This window comes from Prionailurus viverrinus, chromosome X (genome assembly GCF_022837055.1).
Source record: "Prionailurus viverrinus isolate Anna chromosome X, UM_Priviv_1.0, whole genome shotgun sequence".
NCBI classification, from domain to species: Eukaryota; Metazoa; Chordata; class Mammalia; order Carnivora; family Felidae; genus Prionailurus; species Prionailurus viverrinus.
Window position 1 is genome coordinate 90005071 of NC_062579.1, and position 23610 is coordinate 90028680.

Below are 23610 nucleotides of genomic sequence, written 5' to 3' on the forward strand. Positions count from 1 at the left end.
TCATGTTTAAATTTAATAGTACAATTGGCAGATATGTTTTCAGTTTCAGAAATTGCTGCAAAAATCAAAGATTTTCTGTGCTTGTAACCAGTATTCGTATGTTGGAAGTTTTTCTTACACTATTAGGTAATCAAGGAAGTATAGCCCTTTATATTTTTGCTCAACTTCATAAGAAGCACGTTTATTATTTGAATTAAGCTTTATCAGATATTTAAATGTGTTGAAAATATTTCATTTAAAAATACCCTACAATAAAAACTTTTCAAATGAAAAAATGAACTTTTGAAGCTCTCATTTTGGTTTCTTAAGTTTTATTTAAGTGGGGTATACCACCAATACTTAAATATGTCTACCTGTTACTTCAGAGTTTCTTTTCTTTTCTTCCTCTTTTTTTTTTTTTTTAAAGTAGGCTCTATACCTTAACATGGAGCTTGAACTCATGACCCTGAGATTGAGAGTTGCATGTTTTACCGACTGAGCCAGCCAGGTGCCCCATTTCAGAGTTTCTTCAAAATTTCTCTTGTGTGGGGTGCAATAAAAGTTATTTTATGTAGGCATTTGGACTTTTTCTGGGAAAAATTACTGACCTTAACCTGTAAACAGGAGGAATCTAATTTGCTATAATTAGTATCTACAGAAATCTTGAAGGACTATTTTTCTACTTAACTAGATGTATCAAAGTATTACTGGGCATTTCAGGATGTATGTGTGTTGGATTATGTCAGTGTTTCCTACAATTTTTCTCAATTTTAAGGGATATCAGAGGATATAAAATTTAGATCATTAATCATGGTATAAATTAACACCTTCACTCTCAAACTAATGAAGGGACTTAAAATTTTCTAAAATTATGGGAAGTCTAAAAACTCATGCTTAAAGGTCATGTAGCTAGTTGGTTGGGAAAACCTAGAATAGAACTTAATTTTCTTGACCTCTAGATGCCCATTTCTCCTGTCTCCAAACTTGAACATGAATAGTTGTTTTCTCTAGGCACATAATCACCTTGAAATAGTATAATGTTCTTATCTCTACTTTGAAGTCAGAGACTGGGAAACAGAGAAGACTTGAGTGGTTGTCCAGGGATACCAAAGATTAGTGACACCTTGCTTACCTGACAGCCACTTCTTTGGTAATAGATTCTCCAGTACAGCTGAAAATAAGAAATAATCACTTAAACAGCCCCTGACCAATCAAACAATGTGCCATGAAGTCCACAGTAAAGTCGTGTAAAAATTTTTTCACGGGAGACTTTTACTGAGAATCTCTGGATTCTTCCTTTACCGTACAATTCCATTTTTAAAAACCTGGTTTCCCAGCTCAACGCAGATTAGAAGCAAAAGTTAGAAAGGGAGGGAAGCTTTTAAAGACAGGCACATGGCCAACTGGAAGAAGTGACCAATTAAAGTGACCACTTAAATTGAGGAAAGTGATGCAAAACTGTAAAACACAGACATTCCAGGCATAATAGCCTGGGGTCCTGTAGTGTGAAGGCAAATAAATTCCCTGCAAATAAATGTCTCTGGAGGGCATTACTATATTAAAACATAGTGTGGTATTTGAGCATAATTACTCCAGGTCAGTAAGAAAGGGAAAATTGTATATCCTTTGTTTAAGAAGGTATTTGCAAGGGAAAGATTACTGGAAGGGCAAGGCTTAGCCTATAATGTACTTATTTACAAGCTGCTTTTGAAATGGAAATTCAAAAATAATTAAAATACTTTCAGAAGTTTGGCACTAAAAAGAAGCTTCATCACTCTTGAACTTTTATATATGGAGCATTTCATTATTTTATTCCCTAGCAGTGCCAAATCAATTAGGTGTTAATTGTAGTTGTTAAAGGCAGATCAGGATTCAGAGCCTTTGACTTAGTCTAGTCCAACCCAAGAAGCAGCACTAATTGCCTTTACTTTGGTGTTCATAGCGCCAATTATAGTATTTTCATAATCATCATCTTTTAAGACCTTGCCCGGAAACGAGGCAATATTGCAAAGTATTTGAGAGAGTGGGCTCTTAGAGTCAGACTGCCTGGGGTCAGATTCTGGCCCTACAATTTACTAGCAGTGCAATTTAGGTGACTTAATCTGACCCATGCCTCAAATGTTTTGTTGTGTATAATAGGGAACGTAATAACACTACCTCATAGGAAAGTTGTGAGGACAAAAGAAGTTAAAACTAAGTCAAGTCTTAGCAAGGTTTTGGGCACATGCTTAATAAAAGATGGCCATTGTTTCGTTATTATTATAGTGCCCCATTAGGAATACTTCCTGTGGGAATACTAAATTATGATTTACTGTTTCTTAGGGTGAAACGCATTTTTCCTTTCTCATCTTGGTACATGATACAAATCATACACGTTGTTTTAGCCAACTTTACAAATTATAAATACGCTTTCACTTTTTACTAGATGCCAGTGTTCTATAAATGGATCAAAAAAATGTATCACAAAAGAATCCTGGTCATATAGGCTACCCCTATTAAAGACAATTTTAGGTTTGATTAGCCTAGAAGAAGCTGTTTTACTGCCTATCAAGATCATAACAACTCTGTAACATTTACAATATGTCTCAAACATGACTGTCTTTTGTTATTAGTTTTTTGTTTAATGCCATCACAAAATGTAAGCCGGATCCCATTTTAATCACCAGCTCAATATAATCTGGTTTTTCTCATATTCCCTGTTGGTAGGTGGACTGGAATTTGACAGCCTGTAGGGTATCTTTTCAGTGTTTAAGAAATTGGTCTCAGTCTCCCCACTACCAACAGACTGCCAAAGTACCTTAGAGAAACTTGCTGAAGGTCCTCATTTGTGAATTTCGATGAAGCAATTCGAAGCTGCTGAAGAAACTACCACTTACTGTGTGTGCCCCATGTGCTCTCATTTAATGCTTACAGAAAGGTCTATGAAGTAGAGTGCTTTTACCCTGTTTTACAGAGGAGATTGAGGCTTGGACAAATTAAGTGATTTCATCAAGATCACACATAGAGTAAATGGTAGGAAGAATATTTAATTTAAGCAGGGGCCATATGCTTGAAAGCTCTTGCTCTTTTCACTATGTCCCCTTAGCTCCCAAAAATAATAAATTTTATAGTTTGTACACGCATAGGTAAAGCCCTGTTAGCACCAATCTGGAATATTTCCATGTGTGTCAACAATTAGTCCATAATTTAGACCCTGTGAATCAATAGCCAAAAAGTGCCCTTTATTAAATGTTACATACAAGAGATAAATGTAGTTCCCCATTCTGTGTGTGTTTTTCTTTTTTTTGACAGCTAAAAAAAAAAACTGGTCAGGGGCGCCTGAGTTGATTAAGCGTCTTTTTTCTTTTTTTTTAATTTTTAAATGTTTCTTTATTTTGACAGAGAGCGAGCAGGGGAGGGACAGAGAGAGAGGGAGACACAAAATCATGACCTGAGCCAAAATCAAGAGTCAAACACTTTTTTTTTTCTTTTCTTTTTTTAAATCAGAGTAGCTTTGGTCCTAATCACCCCTGGTTAAAGAGGATTTTGTTACACAGCAGTACTGTATAGGTATGCCAGGGAAGCCAAATAATTGGGAATATATTTTTCATTTCTGCAAATTGTCCTTTGTCAACATGAAATTATATTGTCTGGGCACTACGGTTAAATGGTCAGCACTATTTTATATAGCTACGTTTTGTTTTGTTTTGTTTTGTTTTGTTTTGTTTTGTTTTGTTTTGTTTTAGAGAGAGAGAACATGAGCCAGGGAGAGGGGCAGAGGGTGAAAGAGTCTTAAGCAGGCTCTATGCTCTCGATGTGGGGTTCGATCCCATGACTCTGGGATTATAACTTGAGCCGAAATCAAGAGTCAGATGCTCAACCGACTGTGCAGCCCAGGTGCCCCTACTACCTTTTTGTTTTTTAAACGAGCTTTAAAAACCTCCTAAACTAGAATTATGTTTTATTCATCTTCATATCTGTAGTCCCTGGTACATAGTAGATATTCCATAAGTGTTTGTTGAATAAAGGGGTTGATGTTCTGTTAAGTGACCAAAATAATTTTTTTTATCACACTAAGTTTTGATTAGAAGTTCAAGATTGCTACAGCAAATATGGATTACTCAGTTTGCCATTTGAAGAGCATGGTAGTTGAACTTGATGCTTCTCTTGGTTTATCCCCTAAATATGTGACTTTGGGGAAACTCATTTAACCTCTGGGCACCTCTGTTTCTTTATCTGTAAAAAGAGGCGATCTGATTTGATAATGTTGAAGATGCCTTTCAAAATAAAGTATCATCTGTAATCATTACATTTTACAAAAAAGTTTTAGAAATGACGTATTAATATTCATTTAAAAGTGTTTCTTACCAGGGCACCTGGGTGGCTCAGTTGGTTAAGAGTCTGACTTTGGCCTAGGTCATGATCTTGCCCTTCCCAAGTTCACCCCGCATCCGGCTCTGTGCTGACAGCTCAGAGCCTGGAGCCTGCTTCAGATTCTGTGTCTCCTTCTCTCTCTGCCCCTCCCCCACTCACACTCTGTCTTTCTCTCAAAAATAAACACTAAAAATTTTTTTTGAAAAAAAGGAATAGTTTTGCTCTAGTAGATAAATGAGCTACAAACAAAAATGGGTACCTCTCTTCAAAAGCAGAGTAACTGTCTAATGCGTATCAAACTTTCCATCTACACTACAAATCAAAGAACTGCAATTAAGATGATAATGAGATACTTTCCTTGTCAAATTTGTAAAGATTTTCAAAATAACACTCATTTTTGGCGGGGGTATTAAGAAACAGGCACTCAGAGCAGTGAGAGTATAAACTGGTGCAACTGTTCTGAAGGGCGCTTTGAAAGTTTCTCAAAATGCTGAAAAATATGTATACTTTTGACCTGCAATTCCACTTTTAGAAAATTTATTTTAAGGAAATTTATCATGGGGGCACCTGGGTGGCTCAGTCGGTTAAGCATCCAGCTCTTGATTTTGACTCCAGTCATGATCTCACAGTTCTGTGGGATCATCAGGCTCCGTGCTGATGGCATAGAGCCTGCTTGGGATTCTCTCTCTCTCAAAATAAATACACTTAAAAAAAATTATCATGGAAGAGCACACAATTTTATTTATGAAGGATGCTTATTTTAAAGTTTATTTATTTATTTTGAAAGAGAAGGAGGGAGGGAGAGAATCCCAAAAGTGGGCTCTGTGCAGAGCTGGATGTAGGGCTCGAACTCACGAACCACGAGATCATTACCTGAGCCAAAACCAAGAGACGCTTAACCGACTGAGCCACCCAGGTGCCCCAATTTTATTTACAAGGATGTTTATTATAGTATTATACATCATATGTATATGGGAAGACAAAAGGTACATACTCAAATCCCTAGATCGTAGGATTATAGGTCACTTTAATTTTCTTCTCTTTTTTATGTTTTCTACATTTTCTATGTGCACAGAAGACTTTTTTCAATCACAAAGTATATAAGTGTTTTAAAATGTGGGCTTGTCTTTAATAAGTGTGTAGATGTATTTCCCTTCTTGCCTCCACTATTCAATACCTCCTTCCTTTTATTTCTATACAGGTCTCCAGGAAAGGTTGGGATTTCAACATTAAAGGTAAGCTGTGTTTTCTGAGAATTCTATTTCTACAAATTGTGTATACTTTTCACTCATTTTTCTATTTTATGTAAATTTTCTTGCTTTTCTGTTGCTTATTATTTTTGTTAAATAGTATTGTCACTGTATCTTACTAGGTGTGGTTGGGTGCTCTAGAAATAACAAATATTGTTCTATGAGGAAAAGGATTGTACGTTTTTTAGATTTCCACTAATTTCCATTTGTTTTATAATGTTTAGAATAAAAGAATACTATAAAATATGTGTGTGTTAATTGAAAAAGTAATACTTGCATGACAAAAATGTGGAATAACCAAAATACTTTTATACTTCTTATGGGCATATGCATTGGTATCATCATTATATATAAAAAGCAATCCCAGCCTTATATCCAAGCAAAGTTTGGTGTTGAGACATTATGAGATACTGTGCCAATGAGAGCCATTTTAAGGCCAAGAACATCACCCAACAGAACTATTTATGTCAAATAGAGTATATACTGTTTGTGTATGTTTGTGTATGTCTGTATATAATGTATATATAATCTCAAATGTGCCGAATTTTTTTTTTTTACTACCAGTATTCTTACCTTCTATTTATACACATTGGATACCGATCTTTTTGATAAATTGTGGCATGTTCATGTGGCATCCTCTACAGCAGTAGATATGAATGAATTCATTACGTACAATGCCATGGATGAATTCAGCACCATAGTGTTGAGTGGGGGAAAAGAACAAGTCACAAAGTCACAGTAAGATACATACAGTAATACTCCATTTATATTAAGTTCAAAACCATGTAAAATTAAAGAATATATTCTTTAAAGATACAAACATAGTAAAACTATAAAGAACAGCAAGGGAATAATAACCACAAAGTTTGAAGGTATCAGTCATCTCTCAGGGAGAAAGAATGTAATGAAGATGGAGAAGGGTATTTAAGAGATTAGAAGCTAATGGTAATGTTCTTTTTCTTAAACTGAATGCTTAAGGAGAGTTCTTCTATTTTATAAAAATTTACTTGTATTTGATAAAAACAATTTTTAAAAATAATGCGTGGACATGGTGAAAATTTGTCTAGTACAAAAAGTAGATGGTTGAAAATGTAGCTTCCCTCCCATTCCTCATCCGCCACCTCCCAATCCCCATATCCAGAGACAATTGCTGTTTATGCTTGTAGGTTTTAAGAGCCACTTAGCTCTAAGATGTTTTTAGGTTGTAACAAACAGGTTTGGGAAATTTACTTTATCTCAGTAATTATAGATTGTGCTTAACTTGAATAAAGTTAGAAAATATACATATTTAGTAAATAAACATGCAGTTGCATAGTGTTCGTTTTTACTTTTCATTTTGAAATACAGATACAAGAAGCTGCAAACATAGTACAGAGAACTCCTGTGTATCTTTCACCCATTTCACCCAGTGGTTATATCTTAATTATAGTACAATATCTCAATTATAGTACAATATCAAAACCAGAAATTTGACATTGGTACAATATGAGTGTATAGTTCTGCTTCAGTTTATTACATATGTATATTTGTGTAACTACCACCACAGAATGGAGGTCTATTTCATCACCACAAAGCTCTCCCTTGAGCTATGTACCCTTTTATAAAAGTCACACCCGCCATCTACCTCAAATCATCCCTAACCTCAGGCAGCCCGTAAGCTCTTTTCCATTTCTGTAATGTTGTCATTTGAGAATGTCCTATAACTTCAGTCATATAGTGTGTGGCTTTTTGAGATTGGCTCAAAGGATTGAGATCCAAGTCGTTGCGTGTTATCAACGGTTTATTCCTTTGTATTGTTAAATGGTAGTCTGTGGTGTGAAGGTACTCCGACTATTGAATGCATATCATGTATAGCAGCATACCTATTGATATTTTAAGCAATCCAAAGAAAATTTTGATGATTTGTAGAATCAAAATAGATGATTTTTGATGATTTGTAGAATAGAATAGACTTGAAGTGCCACAACGAGTTTGGAAGTGGAAGGGAAGATAGAACAATCACGAGAGCACAGGTACCTGGTGTATCAGGGAAAAGTTTCAGGGAAGAGGTAAAACTTGTGCCTGGCTTTGAAAATTGGGAGAAATCTGCATAGGCAGAGAAAAACTGGGAAAGCATTGTATGTTAGGCAGTAGCATGAGCTCATTACGATGCAAAGGTATAGAATTTGCTGGGAGCATTGAAAGACTGGCGTGACCCGTGTAAACGTTTCAGTGGTAAAATGATGGAGAAGTAAAGTGGGGCCAGATTTCGATCAACCTTGAATGTCAGGTTAAGAACTCTGGGCTTTAAAATTTTGAAGCAAGACATTTTAAAAGTCAGGTTTTATACTTCTTACAGTTGTGCTCTTCAGAGTTTTGTTTTGTTTTGTTTTGTTTTGTTTTGTTTTGTTTTGTTTATGGAGGAATTAATGGAAAGATAAGTGGTGGAAGGGTGGGAGACAGTTTGGAGGGAAGAGACTAAGTGCAGAGAGCTGTTAAGAGGCAGTTAGAATGTCAAGACTGGAGACTTGGACAAAGGGATCACATTGATAAGAATCGGTGGATGGACATGACCACTATTTAAGAGTTGTTTCTTGTTTTTTTGTTTGTTTTTGTTTTTTAACTTTTCTCAGCAAAAAAACAGTAGAGATCACATCTCTAAAACGTTTTTTTAAAATTTCATTTTTGGGGGGGCGCCTGGGTGGCGCAGTCGGTTAAGCGTCCGACTTCAGCCAGGTCACGATCTCGCGCTCCGTGAGTTCGAGCCCCGCGTCAGGCTCTGGGCTGATGGCTCAGAGCCTGGAGCCTGTTTCCGATTCTGTGTCTCCCTCTCTCTCTGCCCCTCCCCCGTTCATGCTCTGTCTCTCTCTGTCCCAAAAATAAATAAACGTTGAAAAAAAAAATTAAAATTTCATTTTTGGGGCACCTGGCTGGCTCAGTCGGAAGAGCATGGGACTCTTGATCTCAGGGTCTTGAGTTTGAGCCCCACATTGAAGGTAGAAATTACTAAAAAAAAAAAAAAAAAAAAAGGCTATAAATAAATTTTTAAAAATAAATAAAATTTCACTTTAGTCACTGTTAATACCTTCCCATTCCTCACTACTAAAAACTAGAAGTGACCTGAATTTTTTAATAACTAGCATTTTTATTTTATTTTATTTTTTAAAGAGTTTTTGTAAGTTTGTTTAAACATTCTCTACACCCAACACGGGGCTTGAACTCACAGCCCTGAGATCAAGAGCTGCATGTTCCACCAACTAAGCCAGCCAGATGCCTCAATAACTAACATTTTTAGCTTACTCTTCTTTAGTAAATAATAATGAAGATTTCCTTGAGCGTAGATTACTTTTGTACAAATGATTTGTGAAAATTATCAGTCTTTTGTTGGATGTGCTTATTAAAATTAAAAGCTCTAGTCATAGAACTGAATACTGTGAGGAGGGTCCACGCAGCTCTCTAGTATCCAACAGACGTGGAGGGAAACCGTGGTGTGAATGACTAGAAATTGAATGATCTACCATACCTTTTAAGGACGTGTGTTTCTGAGGTTGTGATCGGCAGGGGTTCAAGAAACGGCCTAATGGTGGGAAGCTGGGATTTAGTAGGCCCTGTGCTTTAGTAATGGGGCAGGCCCATCTCCAGAAGGAGGTGATAAGTGAGGAGTGTGTGAAGTCTAAGCTGGTGTTGGTTGTCTGCAGGCACATTTTTGGCTTCCACTGTTTCATCTCCCAAGCCTGATCAAGATGCTAGGGGAAGGACCTGGACCTTACACACCACTGAGAGTCATAGATGACTATATAAACCCCAAATTAGGTTTTACTGAGAAATCTTCTGATTAACTTCTCTGGAGATTAGATCCTCTGGTAGGTGCCATATCACTCCATTAAACTTGTGACTTAATCACAGTTTACCTTATAGAGGTTGATACCTTTCAAAGGTTCAAAGTCCAGGAGAGTTTTGTTAAAGCCAAGTAAGATAGAAGTGCAATCGCTGCTTAGCTTGGCAGTTTTTTTTTTTTTTTATGTTTATTTTTGAGAGTGGGGTGGAGCAGAGAGAGAGGGGGACAGAGGATCCAAAGCAGGCTCTGTATTGACAGGAGAGAGCCCAATGCAGGACTCGAACTCATGACCTGAGATCATGACCTGAGCCAAAGTCGGACACGTAACCAACTGAGCCACCCAGGTGCCCCACTGCTTGGCAGTTTTGATCAGTGTGAGAATGTTAATCTGTGACCCTTGTCAATACTTAATTAAAACAAATTAAATCGAGGTACAGGAATTATGAGTGTGTATTTTTGCTTTGGTTAACTTAGGAAACATACCCATGGGATTATGTTGTGCAGTGCTTGTGATTTTCCTATTAATGAACAATTATTGGAGGATAATTGGATAAATATACTTAATTCATACGACAGCTGAAGGTGTTTCTCTAATATTCATTAACTGTTCTTAATGACCATCAGCTTTCAAGTATTCTCTCTCCCTGGTCTTGTCAAGATTATCTTACTAATTGGTTTTGATTAGAGATCTTTTTTTTTTTTTTAATTTTTTTTTCAACGTTTATTTATTTTTGGGACAGAGAGAGACGGAGCATGAACGGGGGAGGGGCAGAGAGAGAGAGGGAGACACAGAATCGGAAACAGGCTCCAGGCTCCGAGCCATCAGCCCAGAGCCCAACACGGGGCTCGAACTCACGGAGCACGAGATCGTGACCTGGCTGAAGTCGGACGCTTAACCGACTGCGCCACCCAGGCGCCCCTAGGGTTGTTCTTTTTTAGTTTAAAACCAGGATTTGATTAAAGGATATGTAAACTTAAGATATGTGTATTTACTGAAGAAAAGCCAGAGGCATGTGTTATTCAGCATTCATTTAGCAAATGGTTACTTTTGCCCAGCACTCTTTTAGGTACTGGCTGTGCAGTGGTAGACAGAAAAAGTCTCTGTTCTCATAGAGCTTACGTTTTAGTGGGGCAGGGAAGAGACAAAAAAAATAAATAAACAAACAAGTAAACAAGGTTGTTTCAGATGGTGATAACTGCAATGAAGAAATAGAAAATATGATAATGTGATAGAAAGTTAAGCAGGTAAGGCTATTTTAAGGTGGTTAGGGAAAGCGTTTTTTGTTTGTTTGTTTGTTTGTTTGTTTGTTTGTTTGTTTTAATGTAGGCTTCAGACCCAGCGCAGAGAGTCCTCTGTAAGGCTTGAACTCATGACCCTGAGATCAAGACCTGAGATGAGATCAAGAGTCAGACAGATGCTTAACCAACTGAGCCACCCAGGCACCCTTTTCTAAAAACACTTGAGCTATCGCTCTAAGGATGGTAAAGAACCATCCAGTTGGCCAAAATGTAATTGTGGGGTTGTGGTGGACAAGGGAGGTGAGAAATATAGATGTCAAAGATGTAGGCCCTCATGGGTTGTGATAGTTTGGGTTTTACCTGACACTTAAAATTCCATGAAACAGCTTTTAAGCTTGAAGATATCAGAAGTTCTACATAAATTTCTCTAGCACATTAAATCTTCAGCATTATATTAATCTGGAGTAATTTTATCACGGCACCGATCATGATCATATCCTAATACTTGTATAAGTGCTACCTTGATACTTACATACATCCTTATGTGCCTTAGGTTGCTTATCTGTCAAAAATGGTTATAGTGACCTTTTTTAACTCTATGTTGTGTATAAAAATTATGAAAAGTTTTTTTTCTTAGTGTTGTTAGTAGCACTCAAATTGCTATACTTTAGTAAATGTAGTGACAATTTAGGATGGAGATAAATACTATGCTACATTTGCAAATGTACGATTGTCTTGTTTTACCAGAATTTTTTTCCAGCAGAAAAACTGTATCCATTTCTACCGTCTCTGACCTCCCAAATATATATATATATGTACGTATGTGTATATGAATGTATACGTAGATATATATGTATTTTTGGTGGGTTTAATTTTTTTCATCTCTTACTGTTTGGGGGGACTTGATTTAACTTCTTGTCTTGATTGCTTTCATCTAAAACATGTAGAGCTTTTAAGAAAACTATTCTCTGAATGTGGTTTTCTGCATTATGTACTTTTATATTTATGCATATTTATGCAGCAATACTCTGGGAAAAAGAACAATTCTGACTCAACCCTTTGTTTAAATCCTGAATCTTTTTAAGCTACAGAGGCGCTTGGTAGTTCTTATCTTCCGGTATGGTTTTTAATGTTAAAAAGAGGGGCACTTTTAAAGGAAAATATCTGATTGCTGTACAAAAATAGAAAATTGCTGATTGGTAACCTTACACAAATCAGATTGTCCCTGTTGACATAAAATCTCGGGGCCGTCTTCAGTATACAAACATCTAAGCTCTATGGGCCTTTGCTTTATCAATGCTGTATTTTCTAATTTGTACCCATCTTAAAAAGAATTTTAATGTTTTTAAATTTATTTTTGAGGGAGAGAGAGAGAGAGGGAGACAGATGATCCGAAGTGGGCTCCACGCTAAAGAACAGAGAGCCCAATGTGGGGCTTGAACCCACGCACTGTGAGATTATGACCTGAGCTGAAGTTGGCCGCTTAACTGACTGAGCCACTCAGGCGCCCCTTAAACAGAATTTTAAAGAAAGGAAGTCATCATTTGGTCTCTGCTTTTTCTTTTTAATATAGGAAACTGAGAACACTGCATACAAAATTGGAAATGAGTCTCCTGTACAAGAATTGAAACAAGATGTGTCTAAAAAGGTTAGTAAGATATAATGTCAGTATTAGTTTAACAGATATTCTATTTATATGATATATTTAAAGTGGAAAAGTTTTCTATATTCTTTTAGTATAATGCTGTGTACTTGCTGGATGTTCAGTAAATGTTCTTTGAATCTTGAGTTTCTGATTGAAGACACATCAGGCTTTTTAGAGGTCATTTGATAATCGAACTAATCAATAATTTTTCCTTGAAACAGTATTTAGAAAAATGTAATGTGTTTTTATTTTTTATGCTTGTATTTGTATTAGAATAAGCTGTTCTTAGAGGCCATTATCAGAACAACTATTTTTTTTTTAAGTTTATTTATTTTGAGAGAGAGAGAGATCGGGGGAGGGGCAGAGGGGGAGGTAGAGAGAGAACCTGTGCTGTTAGCACAGAGCCCAACGCAGGGCTCCATCTCACAAAGCATGAGATCGTGACCTGAGCTGAGATCAAGAGTTGGACGCTTAACTGACTGAGCCCCCCAGGCGCCCCAGAACAGCTCTTCTTGAGGTTACTACCAAGAGTTAAAGGTATTGAAACGCTCAGTGCAACAAATCCTGATGTCTTTATGAGTTGGAGGTTATAAGAAATCATTACTCTGATAGTGCCTTCAATACCTTTTATAGAATTGATGCTTTAAAGCTTCAGAGTTTGGGGGCGCCTGGGTGGCTCAGTCGGTTGAGCATCTTACTTCAGCTCAGGTCATTATCTCACAGTCTGTGAGTTCAAGCCCCACATCAGGCTTTGTGCTGACAGCTCAGGCTGGAGCCTGCTTCCAATTCTGTGTCTCCCTCTCTCTCTACCCTTCCCTGCTTGTGCTCTGTCTCTCTCCCATAAATAAATAAACAGTAAAAAAAAAAAAAAAAAAAAAAAAAAAAGAAAAGAAAAGCTTCAGAGTTTGGTTTACTAGAAGGGACAGAACACAAGATAAAAATTTTGACCACGGGTAGTTCACAGTATCAGGATAAAACCCAAGGAGAAAGGATGCTGTGTGTTTGTTCAGTTATGTTACTTTGAGTATTTTCTGTGCCCCTGGCCCCGTTCTAGCCAGTGGGTTTCTGGAGACCAGCAAAATGACACATTCTCTATCCCAGAGTTTCTCAACAGTGACACTTTGGGCTGAATAATTTTTTTTTTTTTTTTTTTTTTTTTAGTAGGCTTCACGCCCAGCGTGGAGCCCAACACAGGGCTTGAACTCACAACCTTGAGATCAAGACCTGAGCTGAGATCAAGATGCTTAACTGCCTAAGCCACCCAGGCACCTTTAGGCTGAATAATTCTTTGTTGCAGAGGGAAGGGGAGACTATTCTATGCGTTGTAGGATATTTAGCAGCATTCCTGGCTTCTACCCACTAGATATCAATAGATCCCTCCCTACCCCCACTCCATCACAACAATTAAAAATGTCTTACAGACATCACCAAATGTCTGGGGAAGAGTGTGGGGGCAAAATCACCCCCCAATGAAGATCCATTGTTCTACCCTTATGGAATTTATAAATTTAATGGACTCCATATTTCAATAGTGATCATACTTCCCCCCTTAAAAGGAATTTTTTTGGGAGAAACGTATTGTGTATCAGCATAAGTAAGATATGAGCAATACCCTTTTTTTTCCTGTTTAAATCAGAAATTGTCCACAGTTCTACATTGTAACAAACAGCCATCTTAATTTTTCAGCATTCCTTTCTGGTTCTCACCCATTTGCATGCCTTTTTTTTTTTTTACCTAATTGTAGTGTAGATAGAATTTTATATTTTACCTTTTCCTCTTGCCATTATTACTTTTCATCATATTTCATCACAGAGTCTCAATACTCAGTTTTTATTTCATGTGTCAGTTTCTATCAAGCAAATATATTACAATGTATCTAGCCCATTTTTATTGTTGAAAACTTGGAACGTTTCTGTGTTTTCCAGTAGAGTTTTTCTTTTCCTTTTTAAGAATTTTTTTTCTCAGGATGCAAATGGGTAACTAATAGTGGCCAAAAAATGATTTTTAAGTAGTTTAGAAACTGAAAAACATAGTAAACACTGGAGAGGTTGAGTGAGGCTCAAGACTAGGTCTCACTTTTTAAGCTCTAGTTTTTTCGATCAATTTAGGTGTCACATATGAATGATAAAGGCTGTGGGATATACACTGCACCAGGCACGACACAATCCCTGTCCCCAGTAGTTTACATTTTAGTAGAGGAAATTAGATAAACACAAAACTGAATGTAAAAAGTGTTCAAGTAGACTTACAAACTATTATAAGAACAGAAAGGGAGACTTTACTTCCTGCTTGAGGATAGGAATGAGGAAGACTTCATGGAGGAAGTAACATCTGAGCTGGTTCTCGATGAATGGATAAGATTTGGGCAGGCAAAGATGGGAGTTGAAAGGCATAACCAAAGGCATGGAGAAACGTGCAGCATGTTTGCAGATGAGAATAGAGACCAAAGTCCCGGCCAAATTATGGGAATGCCTCTTATGTCATACTAACACGTCTGGTTTCTATTGTACAGTCACTGGAAAAGCAGTGAGTTTTTTGAAGCAGGGAGGTGATAGGAAGCCAACAGTTGCCTTAGCACGATCATCTCCATTGTTGGTCTTAATCCTCACTGTTCTCTGGGTCTTTCCTCTATTTGCTACCTCCTGAAGCAGAGCTCGGGACTGTTAGTAGGTGCTATGGGGGCATATCAGGAGGAAGACAACACGGGCTTTATTTTTCAAGAGCTATTTATCTGCCATGGAGAAAGTATTTATGTAGAGCTAACCCATATACCACCTTGTGTTTATATTATAGTTCACACTGTAGTGAACGGTAAGAAGGGTAGAGTTCAGTCAAGGGAGAAATTGTTCTCATATAAGGGATTAGAGAAGACCTGTGATTTTTAACCTTGTTTTAACCCCTCTTCTGGTGTCAGTCTTTCCATTATGCATAGTGATTATTTCAGACCTTTACAGTCATCTCACATTCACTGTGCCCACTTATATCCTTCTCACTTTCAGCAGATAAGCTGCTTCATGTACACATTAGAGACTAAGAAGCCTGGGGGCGCCTGGGTGGCTCAGTAGGTTAAGTGTCCGACTTCGGCTCAGGTCATGATCTCACAGCTCACGAGTTGGAGCCCGCTTCACATTCTGTGTCTCTCCCTCTCTCTCTGCCCCTCCCGTACTTGCTCTTTTTCTCTCTCTCTCTCTCAAAAATAGACATTAAAAAAAAAAAACCCACTAGATTTTTGAGAAAAACCTGGATTTCAGTTTTGACTTTGTAGTTTACTAGCTGTGGACGTTGGACAAAATTCTTAATGGCTTTACCTCAGATTCTTGTTTCCATAGAAGGGAGATAATCCAGCTACGTCAAGGCCTATGTGATGATAAAATGGGAAATACGTGTACTGGTCTAATACACGAGACCCTCTTTCCCTTCTTCTCCAGAACTTTCTTATCTTACTTTCCATTGGCTCCTTCCCCTCCGCTTATAAAAGTGCTGCGTCACTTTCTTGCAGCTTCTTCCACTTAACAGCCAAGCTTTGGGAAAACCTACATCGTGCTGGCTATCTCTGTGTTGTTTACCTCTTACTCTTTCTTCAACCCGCCGGCTTCTGTTATCACTAGGGTACTCAGCGCTCGGTAACCCCCTAATTGACAAAGTAGGTGGACTCTAGTTAATATCCCTCTGGTAAAAGTGTGGTAGGATGAGGATAAAAATGTGAAGGTTGAGACCAATGAATGTGTGGACCGTGCTGGGAAATCAGGGAGGAATATTGTTGAGCAGCAGTCCTATCCAGTTGAAGTCAGCGTGAATTTGTGGTACGCGACATCAGGATGGTTCTGTGACACGTTCTGTTAACTTTCTGGAGCCAAGGAATTGAGAAAGCGGACGTCATCCATGGTTGGGCCCGGTGGAAAGATAAGTGGACTGGGAGTTTTTAAGTGGTAATAATGACAGCGCTGGATAGAGAACATCTTTGTTTCCAAATGTTAGAAGATATAGAAACCCTGTCTGTATTTTTCAGCTACAGGCGAGAAATAAAAGGGAAAAAAGCAAAGTGAGCTGAGTGTTTGAACCCTTTTTGTAGTCCTACTGTTTCTCTGAATATTGGAGTATTAGGTGTAGTTTGTTTAAGAATGTTAATCTCTCTGCACCTGCTGGCTTTTTCGGTCATAGGCTTAAGTTCAGAACTAAACAGTTTGAACTCTTGCACTAGGTGGTTTTGATTCTCATGGTTTTGTTAACTAGGCTCAAAGCAACAGGTTGTTACTAAAACTAACTTGGCATAAATATGTACGTGCACTAGGACGTCAGGAGTGTGAATGTAAATTTAGGTTTGAACTTTACAGGGTTGGTTGAACTGTTGTGATTATACCTACTAACGGATTCCCTTTTGTAATGGTTTAAGAGTACAGATTCCAGAACCAAACTCCCTGGAGTTTTGCCAGCTTCATCACTTACTAGCTCTGTGACCCCAGACAAGTCACTTGATCCCTCTATGCTCTGTTCCTTCATTTGTATAATGACATTAAGAGTGCTATCTCATATGGTTATTGTGAAGATTAAAATATGTAAAGTGTTAAGAACATGCCCTGGCACATACTAAGTACTATGTAAATGATTAGCTGTTATTATGTTCTTATAAATAGCTTCATTTTTTAAGAGCTGCTTTTGAACCTTTCACCAGATTATTGAAAGTATTATTGAGGAGAGTCAGAAAGTACTACAGCTTGAAGATGACTCTTCGGATTCCAAAGGAAAAGGACACTCTGATCAGGCTACTGCCAGTCCTGTTGGAGCTGGATCAGATCTTAGCAACATACCTGGACTGTTAGCCATAGATCAAGTCCTGCAGGAAGATTCCAAAAAGGCAGAGAGTCAAAATGCAATAGAAGAAACTGAATTAGAATCAAATAGATGTTTTCCTTCTGATGACACCTGTGAGAAGTCAATAGATGAAATCACGAAGTTAACTGAAATAAGTTCAGCTGAGCAGCATAACGTGCCTGAAAGCGAAGCAGAAGTATTGAACAAGGAAGCCGTGGAAGTCAAAGGAAGTGATGTTCTAGAACCTGTGTCCTCAAACTCTTTATCTACTAAAGATTTTGCTGCCATGGAAGAAGTGGCTCCTGCCAAACCCCCAAGACAACTTACTCCGGAACCTGATATAGTGGCTAGTACAAAGAAGCCTGTTCCGGCACGCCCTCCCCCTCCAACTAATTTCCCACCTCCTAGACCCCCACCTCCATCTCGACCTGCTCCGCCACCAAGAAAAAAGAAAAGCGAATTGGAGTTTGAGGCCCTTAAAACACCTGATCTAGATGGCAAGTATTAACTGAGAAATAACTTTTGGTGGGGAGATTTTGGAGTTGAAACTATTTAACTTTCCAATTTTATTTCAGTTTATACTATATACAACCATGTTGATGACCATGACCAAGTTCTAAAAGTTATTTTAGTAATTAAAAGTGACAGTGTTTTACATTGGTAGTAAGTTACATTACTATACTCGAACAGAACATTTCAGCAGACTTCAAACTTTGAAATCCGTTTCCATTGGGGACTTAAGATTTGCATTCAAGACTTAGATCTCTTCATGTGTAAGTTGTATAGCTTTGAAGAATTTAAATAACTTGTTTGAACCCTGGTGTCCCCATATATAAGATGAGAATTATAAAACCACTTTCCTCGTGGGATTGTCGTAAGAATCAGACAAAGGTTAAAGCACTTTTCAAGCTATATATAAGGTCCTGTATAAATACTAGTTGTTGCCATTGTCATCATCATCATTATTATTATCATCATCATCATTGCAGTTCCCAAAGAGAATATTACATCTGATACTCTCCTAAGTACGAACATGGCTTCAGAGAATACAGTCAAGGATTCTCAGCCTTCTCTTGATTTGGCGAGTGCTACCAGTGGAGATAAAATAGTTACTGCTCAGGTTGGTGAATTCATGTTGTATTTGACACAAGCGTAAACAACTTTCTGCAGCTGGCTGGTTTGTTGCTTTTTGAGCCTTCTTTCTTCAGGCAAAATTATTTCCTTGTCCCTAAACCTGGCTTTCTTCTGTCCCTTTGCCAGCTCTGCTACTGCATAGCTCAGTGATTCTAGCAAAGCTATATTAATATCTGAGTTTCAGATGGCCCATGGATAAGATGAGGGGAAAACCTTCCCTGAAGGTGTCTTAAAGGATGAAATGAGCTAATGTGTGCCAAGCACCTGGCATTCAGTAGACAATTAAAATAATGAAAGAATGCTGCATTTTGTGATACTATTGTAATACTAATAAACATCAACTACAGTCTTCATTTACCTGACCTATAGTGGTCAAAGTTATTTATAATTGTGGTCAAATTACAATTTCCTTTATATAATTATGAACAAAAACTTCATCTACTAGGCTATATATCCATATATGAGGCAATAGAAAGGACCTGATGGCATGTATATTTACCATGGCCGGTTTCTGGGACTCAAGGCTTACTTATGTGGTAGCTGTGGTTGGGGCAGGTTAGCAGACTCGGAGATACAGCACTTTGGTGCCTTAGAGCAAAGACTGGCAATCGCCTGTTTTTATAGGATCCCCAAACTGAGAATGGTCTTTACATTTTTTTTTAAGTTTATTTACTTTGAGAGAGACAGAGTGAACAGAGGAGGGGCAGAGAGAGAGAGAGAGGGAGAGAGAGAATTCTAAGTAGGCTCCATACTGACAGCGTGGAGCCCGACGAGGGGCTCGAACCCACAAACCATGATATCATGACGAGCCGAAACCAAGAGTCAGACGCTCAACTGACTCCAGTCTTTACATTTTTAAAGAGCTGTTTAAAAAAAAAAAAAAAAAAGGAATACATGACAGAAACTACATATGAAGCAAAAAGCCTAAAATATTTACTATCTGGCTCTTTACAGAAAAAGTTTGCCAGCCCCTGCCTTTGAGATATGCGCACGTATAGCCCTGATTAATGGCATTGTTAGTGCTGGCATTCTCCTAGTAGAGAACTGCTTTTGGGTCAGGTTCAAATAGAACATCTATGTGCTTTCAAGACTACTAAGACATTATTTCATGGGCAGCAATGGTTTTGATACCTAATGTTTTTCAGCATGCTGGGAATAATAAAGGACTGAAATGGAGTGTTTCATTTAAATTTTCAGTAGCCTCCATTATCTGAATTATGAAATTCTTTAGAACTGTGTGTGGTGATGAATAATTGAGTATTTATAGAAATTGACTCCATCTACTTTCTATTTATGAAATTATAATTTTAGGAAAATGGAAAAGCACCTGATGGGCAGACCATAGCAGGTGAAGTGATGGGCCCTCAGAGACCTAGATCCAACTCTGGGAGAGAGCTTACTGATGAGGTATAATTAGATTTTTTTGTTGTTCTTAAAAACATAAAATACAAAAATCATAATGAGAAGTTGAAGAAGTTCTTGAGATGAATGGTGGTGATGGTTGCACAGCATTGTGAATGTGTTTAATGCTACTGAACTATACAACGAACTATATGACTATACAACGATGGTTAAAATGGTAAATTTTATATTGTATGTATTTTACCAGGATTAAAATTTTTTTAAGTTTATTGCCATTAAGCAAAAACATATGTAGAAGAAAAAATGAAAATTGATGATTTTCTTAGGTTAATGTTTATTTCTTTTTGAGACAGAGAGACAGAGCATGAGGGGAGGAGGGGTAGAGGGAGAGGGAGACCCAGAATCCAAAGCAGGCTCCAGGCTCTGAGCTGTCAGCACAGAGCCTGACGCGGGGCTCAAACTCACAAACTGTGAGATCATGACCTGAGCTGAACTCGGACGCTTAACCGACCGAGCCACCCAGGCGCCCCATGATGATATTCTTAGTTTAAAAGATTATTTATTTATGTGTTTATTTTTAAGGGAACTCTACACCCAACATAGGTCTCAAAGTCACAACCCCAAGATCAAGAGTCGCATCCTCTACTGACTGGTGCCCCATTTTTATTTCTTTAATATGCTAGGGTTTGCAACTGTAACTTAAACTTGCCTTTTTATATAATTATGATAGAATAAATGTGTTGAAAACAAGGCTCAAGTTTTATAGCAAGTGGGCTTAAAAAGAACTTGATGTTAATTATAGTTATATGTTTTTATACTTGTTAGGTAATATACAGTACAGACTCAGTGCTCCTTACCATTAAAATTTAGTATACATCTTTTGGCCAATTTATTCCGAATGAAGTTTGGAAGCAAAATCTGAGTGTCCATGTGTCTTTTCTTTTCAAGTTTATTTATGTTGAGAAAGAGAGAGAGTGCGGGGGAGGGGGCAGACAGCGAGGAAGAGAATCCCAAGCAGGCTCCTTGCTGTCAGTGCAGCGCCTGATGCGGGGCTCGAACTCACAAACCGCGAGATCATGACCTGAGCTGAAATCAGGAGTCAGATGCTTAACCAACTGAGCTACCCAGGCGCCCCTCTTTTCTTCTTTTTGAAGATTTTTTTTTTTTTTTAATTTTTAAGTTTAAGTAGTCTCTACACCCAGCGTGGGGCTCAGACTCACAAGCCTGAGATCAAGAGCCACATGCTCCACTGACTGAGCCGGCCAGGCGCTCCAGTTTTCATTTCATTTAAACACATTTTAAAAACCTATTGTACTTTGGAAAGCAGTTTGGCAGTTCGTCAAAATATTAGACATTGAGTTACCGTGACCTAGCAATTCCACTCCTCTGTATACACCAAAGAGAAATGAAAACCTATGTCCACACACAAAATTCATAATAGCCAAAGTGTGGAGGCAACACAAACGTTCATCGCTCATGAATGGATAAATAAAATGTGGTATATCCTACCCATGTGGACTATTTTCTTTTAATTTTTTAAAAATTAACATCCAAGTCAGTTAGCATCTAGTGCGATAATGATTTCAGGAGAATCCAGTCGTTGATTCATCCCCTACATATAGCACCCAGTGCTCATCCCAACAAGGGCACATGGCACTTCTTTTTGGCAATTAAAAAGAGTGAAGTTCTGAAACATGCTGCAGTGTGGATGAACCTTAAAAATATGGTCCTAAGTGAAAGAAGCCCGTCACAGAAGACCACGTACTGTATGTTTTGATTTATATGAAGTGTCCGGAATAGGCAAACCACGGAGACAAAATCAGATTGGTGGTTTCCAGGGGCTGGGAGGAGAGGGGAATGTGGTATGCTGTCTAATGGGCGTGGGGTTTCTTTTTGAGGTAGTGGAAATGCTCTAAACTTAAATAATGGTGATGGTTGCTCAACTCCGATTTTACTCAAAATCATTTAACTGTATATACTTTAAATGAGTACGTTTTACAGTGTGTGAATTGTATCTCACTGAAAAAGTTGAAAAGTATTGTACACGGTACTGAAGGTATCCAGAAAGTCCTTAGCTTAAATGTTTGAGGATTTCGTAGACTCAAAAAGATAATTAAATTATAGGTCCTCTTGGTGTTCTTCGTTACCTCAGGAAATTTTAGCCAGTGTCATGATTAAAAACCTGGATACTGGCGAAGAAATCCCTTTGAGTCTTGCGGAAGAGAAACTGCCAACAGGTATTAATCCCCTCACTCTGCACATCATGCGAAGAACTAAGGAATATGTAAGGTATGGGCTATTGTTATTATTTATTCATAGTATTTCGGAGTGGTGAAGATTTCTCTGTTTATGAACTCTAACAGACCCTAATGTGGTTGCATTCAATCTTCTTTTTTTAAATTTGGAATTAAAATAGAGTTAGTTGATGTATGTATTCTTCAACATTGTTCTCTCTTAAGACCATACAGTTATTTAGAGACAATAGTATATATCTTAAATCTCATAGTATTTGGTTTCTCTTATGTATTTTTTTTAAATGTTGATTTATTTATTTTTGAGAGAGACAGAGCGCATGCGCCAGCAGGAGAGAGGCAGAGAGAGAAGGAGACGCAGAATCCCAAGCAGGCTTTGTGCTGTCAGTGCAGAGCCAGACACGGGGCTCGAACTCACTAACTGTGAGATCGTGACCTGAGCCAAAATCAAGTTGGATGCTTAACTGACTGAGCCACTCAGGCGCTCCTTAGTTTCTCTTTTGAAATGATGTATATAATACTAGAGACATTATTGAAACATGTTAAAGGTAAAAAGCCATGCAGAATGAACACCTGGTGTTCTGAAACCTTGCTTCAAGGGCCACAGATTTTAAAAGTAATTGTATTATCTTTGTAGGTCAGAAAATGGCTTCAGAGTAAGGGGATTGACTTTACTGTGCGATATATGTAGATCGAAGGAATAATTATTTTGAAAGCAAATCTTAATAAAGTGTAATACATGATGTGCCTGAAGAGTTAGGAGAAAGTTAATTTGTCATTTCTGTGCAGCAGGTTTTGTCCAGCAAAAAGGCTCATTGGTAGTAGGTTTTCCATAAGTTCCTAAATTGCTTTCACTTGCATTTTGTACATTATACCATGCTTAAAGATTCTATTTGATCTCTCAAGTCTAACTTCTCAGGATCATCATTTAAATGAAACTTACAAAAAGTATGTTAGCATAGTCTTTTTTTTTTTTCTTATTCCGAGTATCTGAGTATATAGTAAGTATCCATAAGACGTTTGAGGTGATGGGGAAATGTCTTCTCTTACAATGATTTCTTCCCCTTCTTGTAGTAATGACGCAGCACAGTCAGATGACGAAGAGAAGTTGCAGTCTCAAACAACAGATACTGATGGTGGAAGGTTAAAACAGAAAACGTGAGTTACAGTGCATCCTTTTTCTTTATTCCAAGCTTTTATTTAAAATTTATGAGAATCGCCATGCTTATTTATTGAGTGAGTGAGTGAGTGAGTACACGTGAGCGGGGGGAGGGACAGAGAAAGAGGGAGAGAAAGAATCCCAAGCAGACTCCTCCCTGTCAGACAGAGCAAAGCCTGACCAGGCTCGATCCCACAAACTGTGAGATCGTGACCTGAGCCGAAATCAAGGGTCGGACACTTAACCGATGGAGCCACCCGAGAGCCCCTGCCCTACTGCTTTCAGTCTATGTCCCATCTAGTGTATATGTCTGTCTACCACCACCACTTCCTACCCCCAGCCAATGGATGACGAATTACTTGGGGCTGTATTATTGGTCATTTCTATACTATCTGAGAAATACTAAATGATCAATAAATTTTGCATCATGCCTGGATTATTTTTCTGGCAGTAGATATGAGAAGTGTTCGTGGAGGGACATGATTGTCCTTGAAGTTGCTCTCAAATCCTATTTGTTTTTCTAAACCCAACTAACACAATTTTTCCTAACTTCTCCAGTTCATAGTAAATTTGCTTGTCTCAATTTCAGTGGCACCTACGGTCTACGT

At 37.9% G+C, this 23610-nt stretch overlaps 1 protein-coding gene across 2 annotated transcripts in view; it reads left to right on the top strand.

Moving 5' to 3' along the window:
• WDR44 (WD repeat domain 44) overlaps positions 1-23610 on the top strand; it is an 80207-nt gene that overhangs the window by 22922 nt on the left and 33675 nt on the right. For both annotated transcript variants that reach the window (XM_047843990.1, XM_047843991.1), the window contains exons 2-8: positions 5534-5567; positions 12212-12286; positions 16956-17592; positions 18085-18215; positions 19541-19636; positions 21744-21880; positions 22918-23001. In XM_047843990.1, coding sequence (XP_047699946.1) covers positions 5534-5567; positions 12212-12286; positions 16956-17592; positions 18085-18215; positions 19541-19636; positions 21744-21880; positions 22918-23001 — 1194 coding nt within the window. The remainder of the gene's footprint in view (positions 1-5533; positions 5568-12211; positions 12287-16955; positions 17593-18084; positions 18216-19540; positions 19637-21743; positions 21881-22917; positions 23002-23610) is intronic.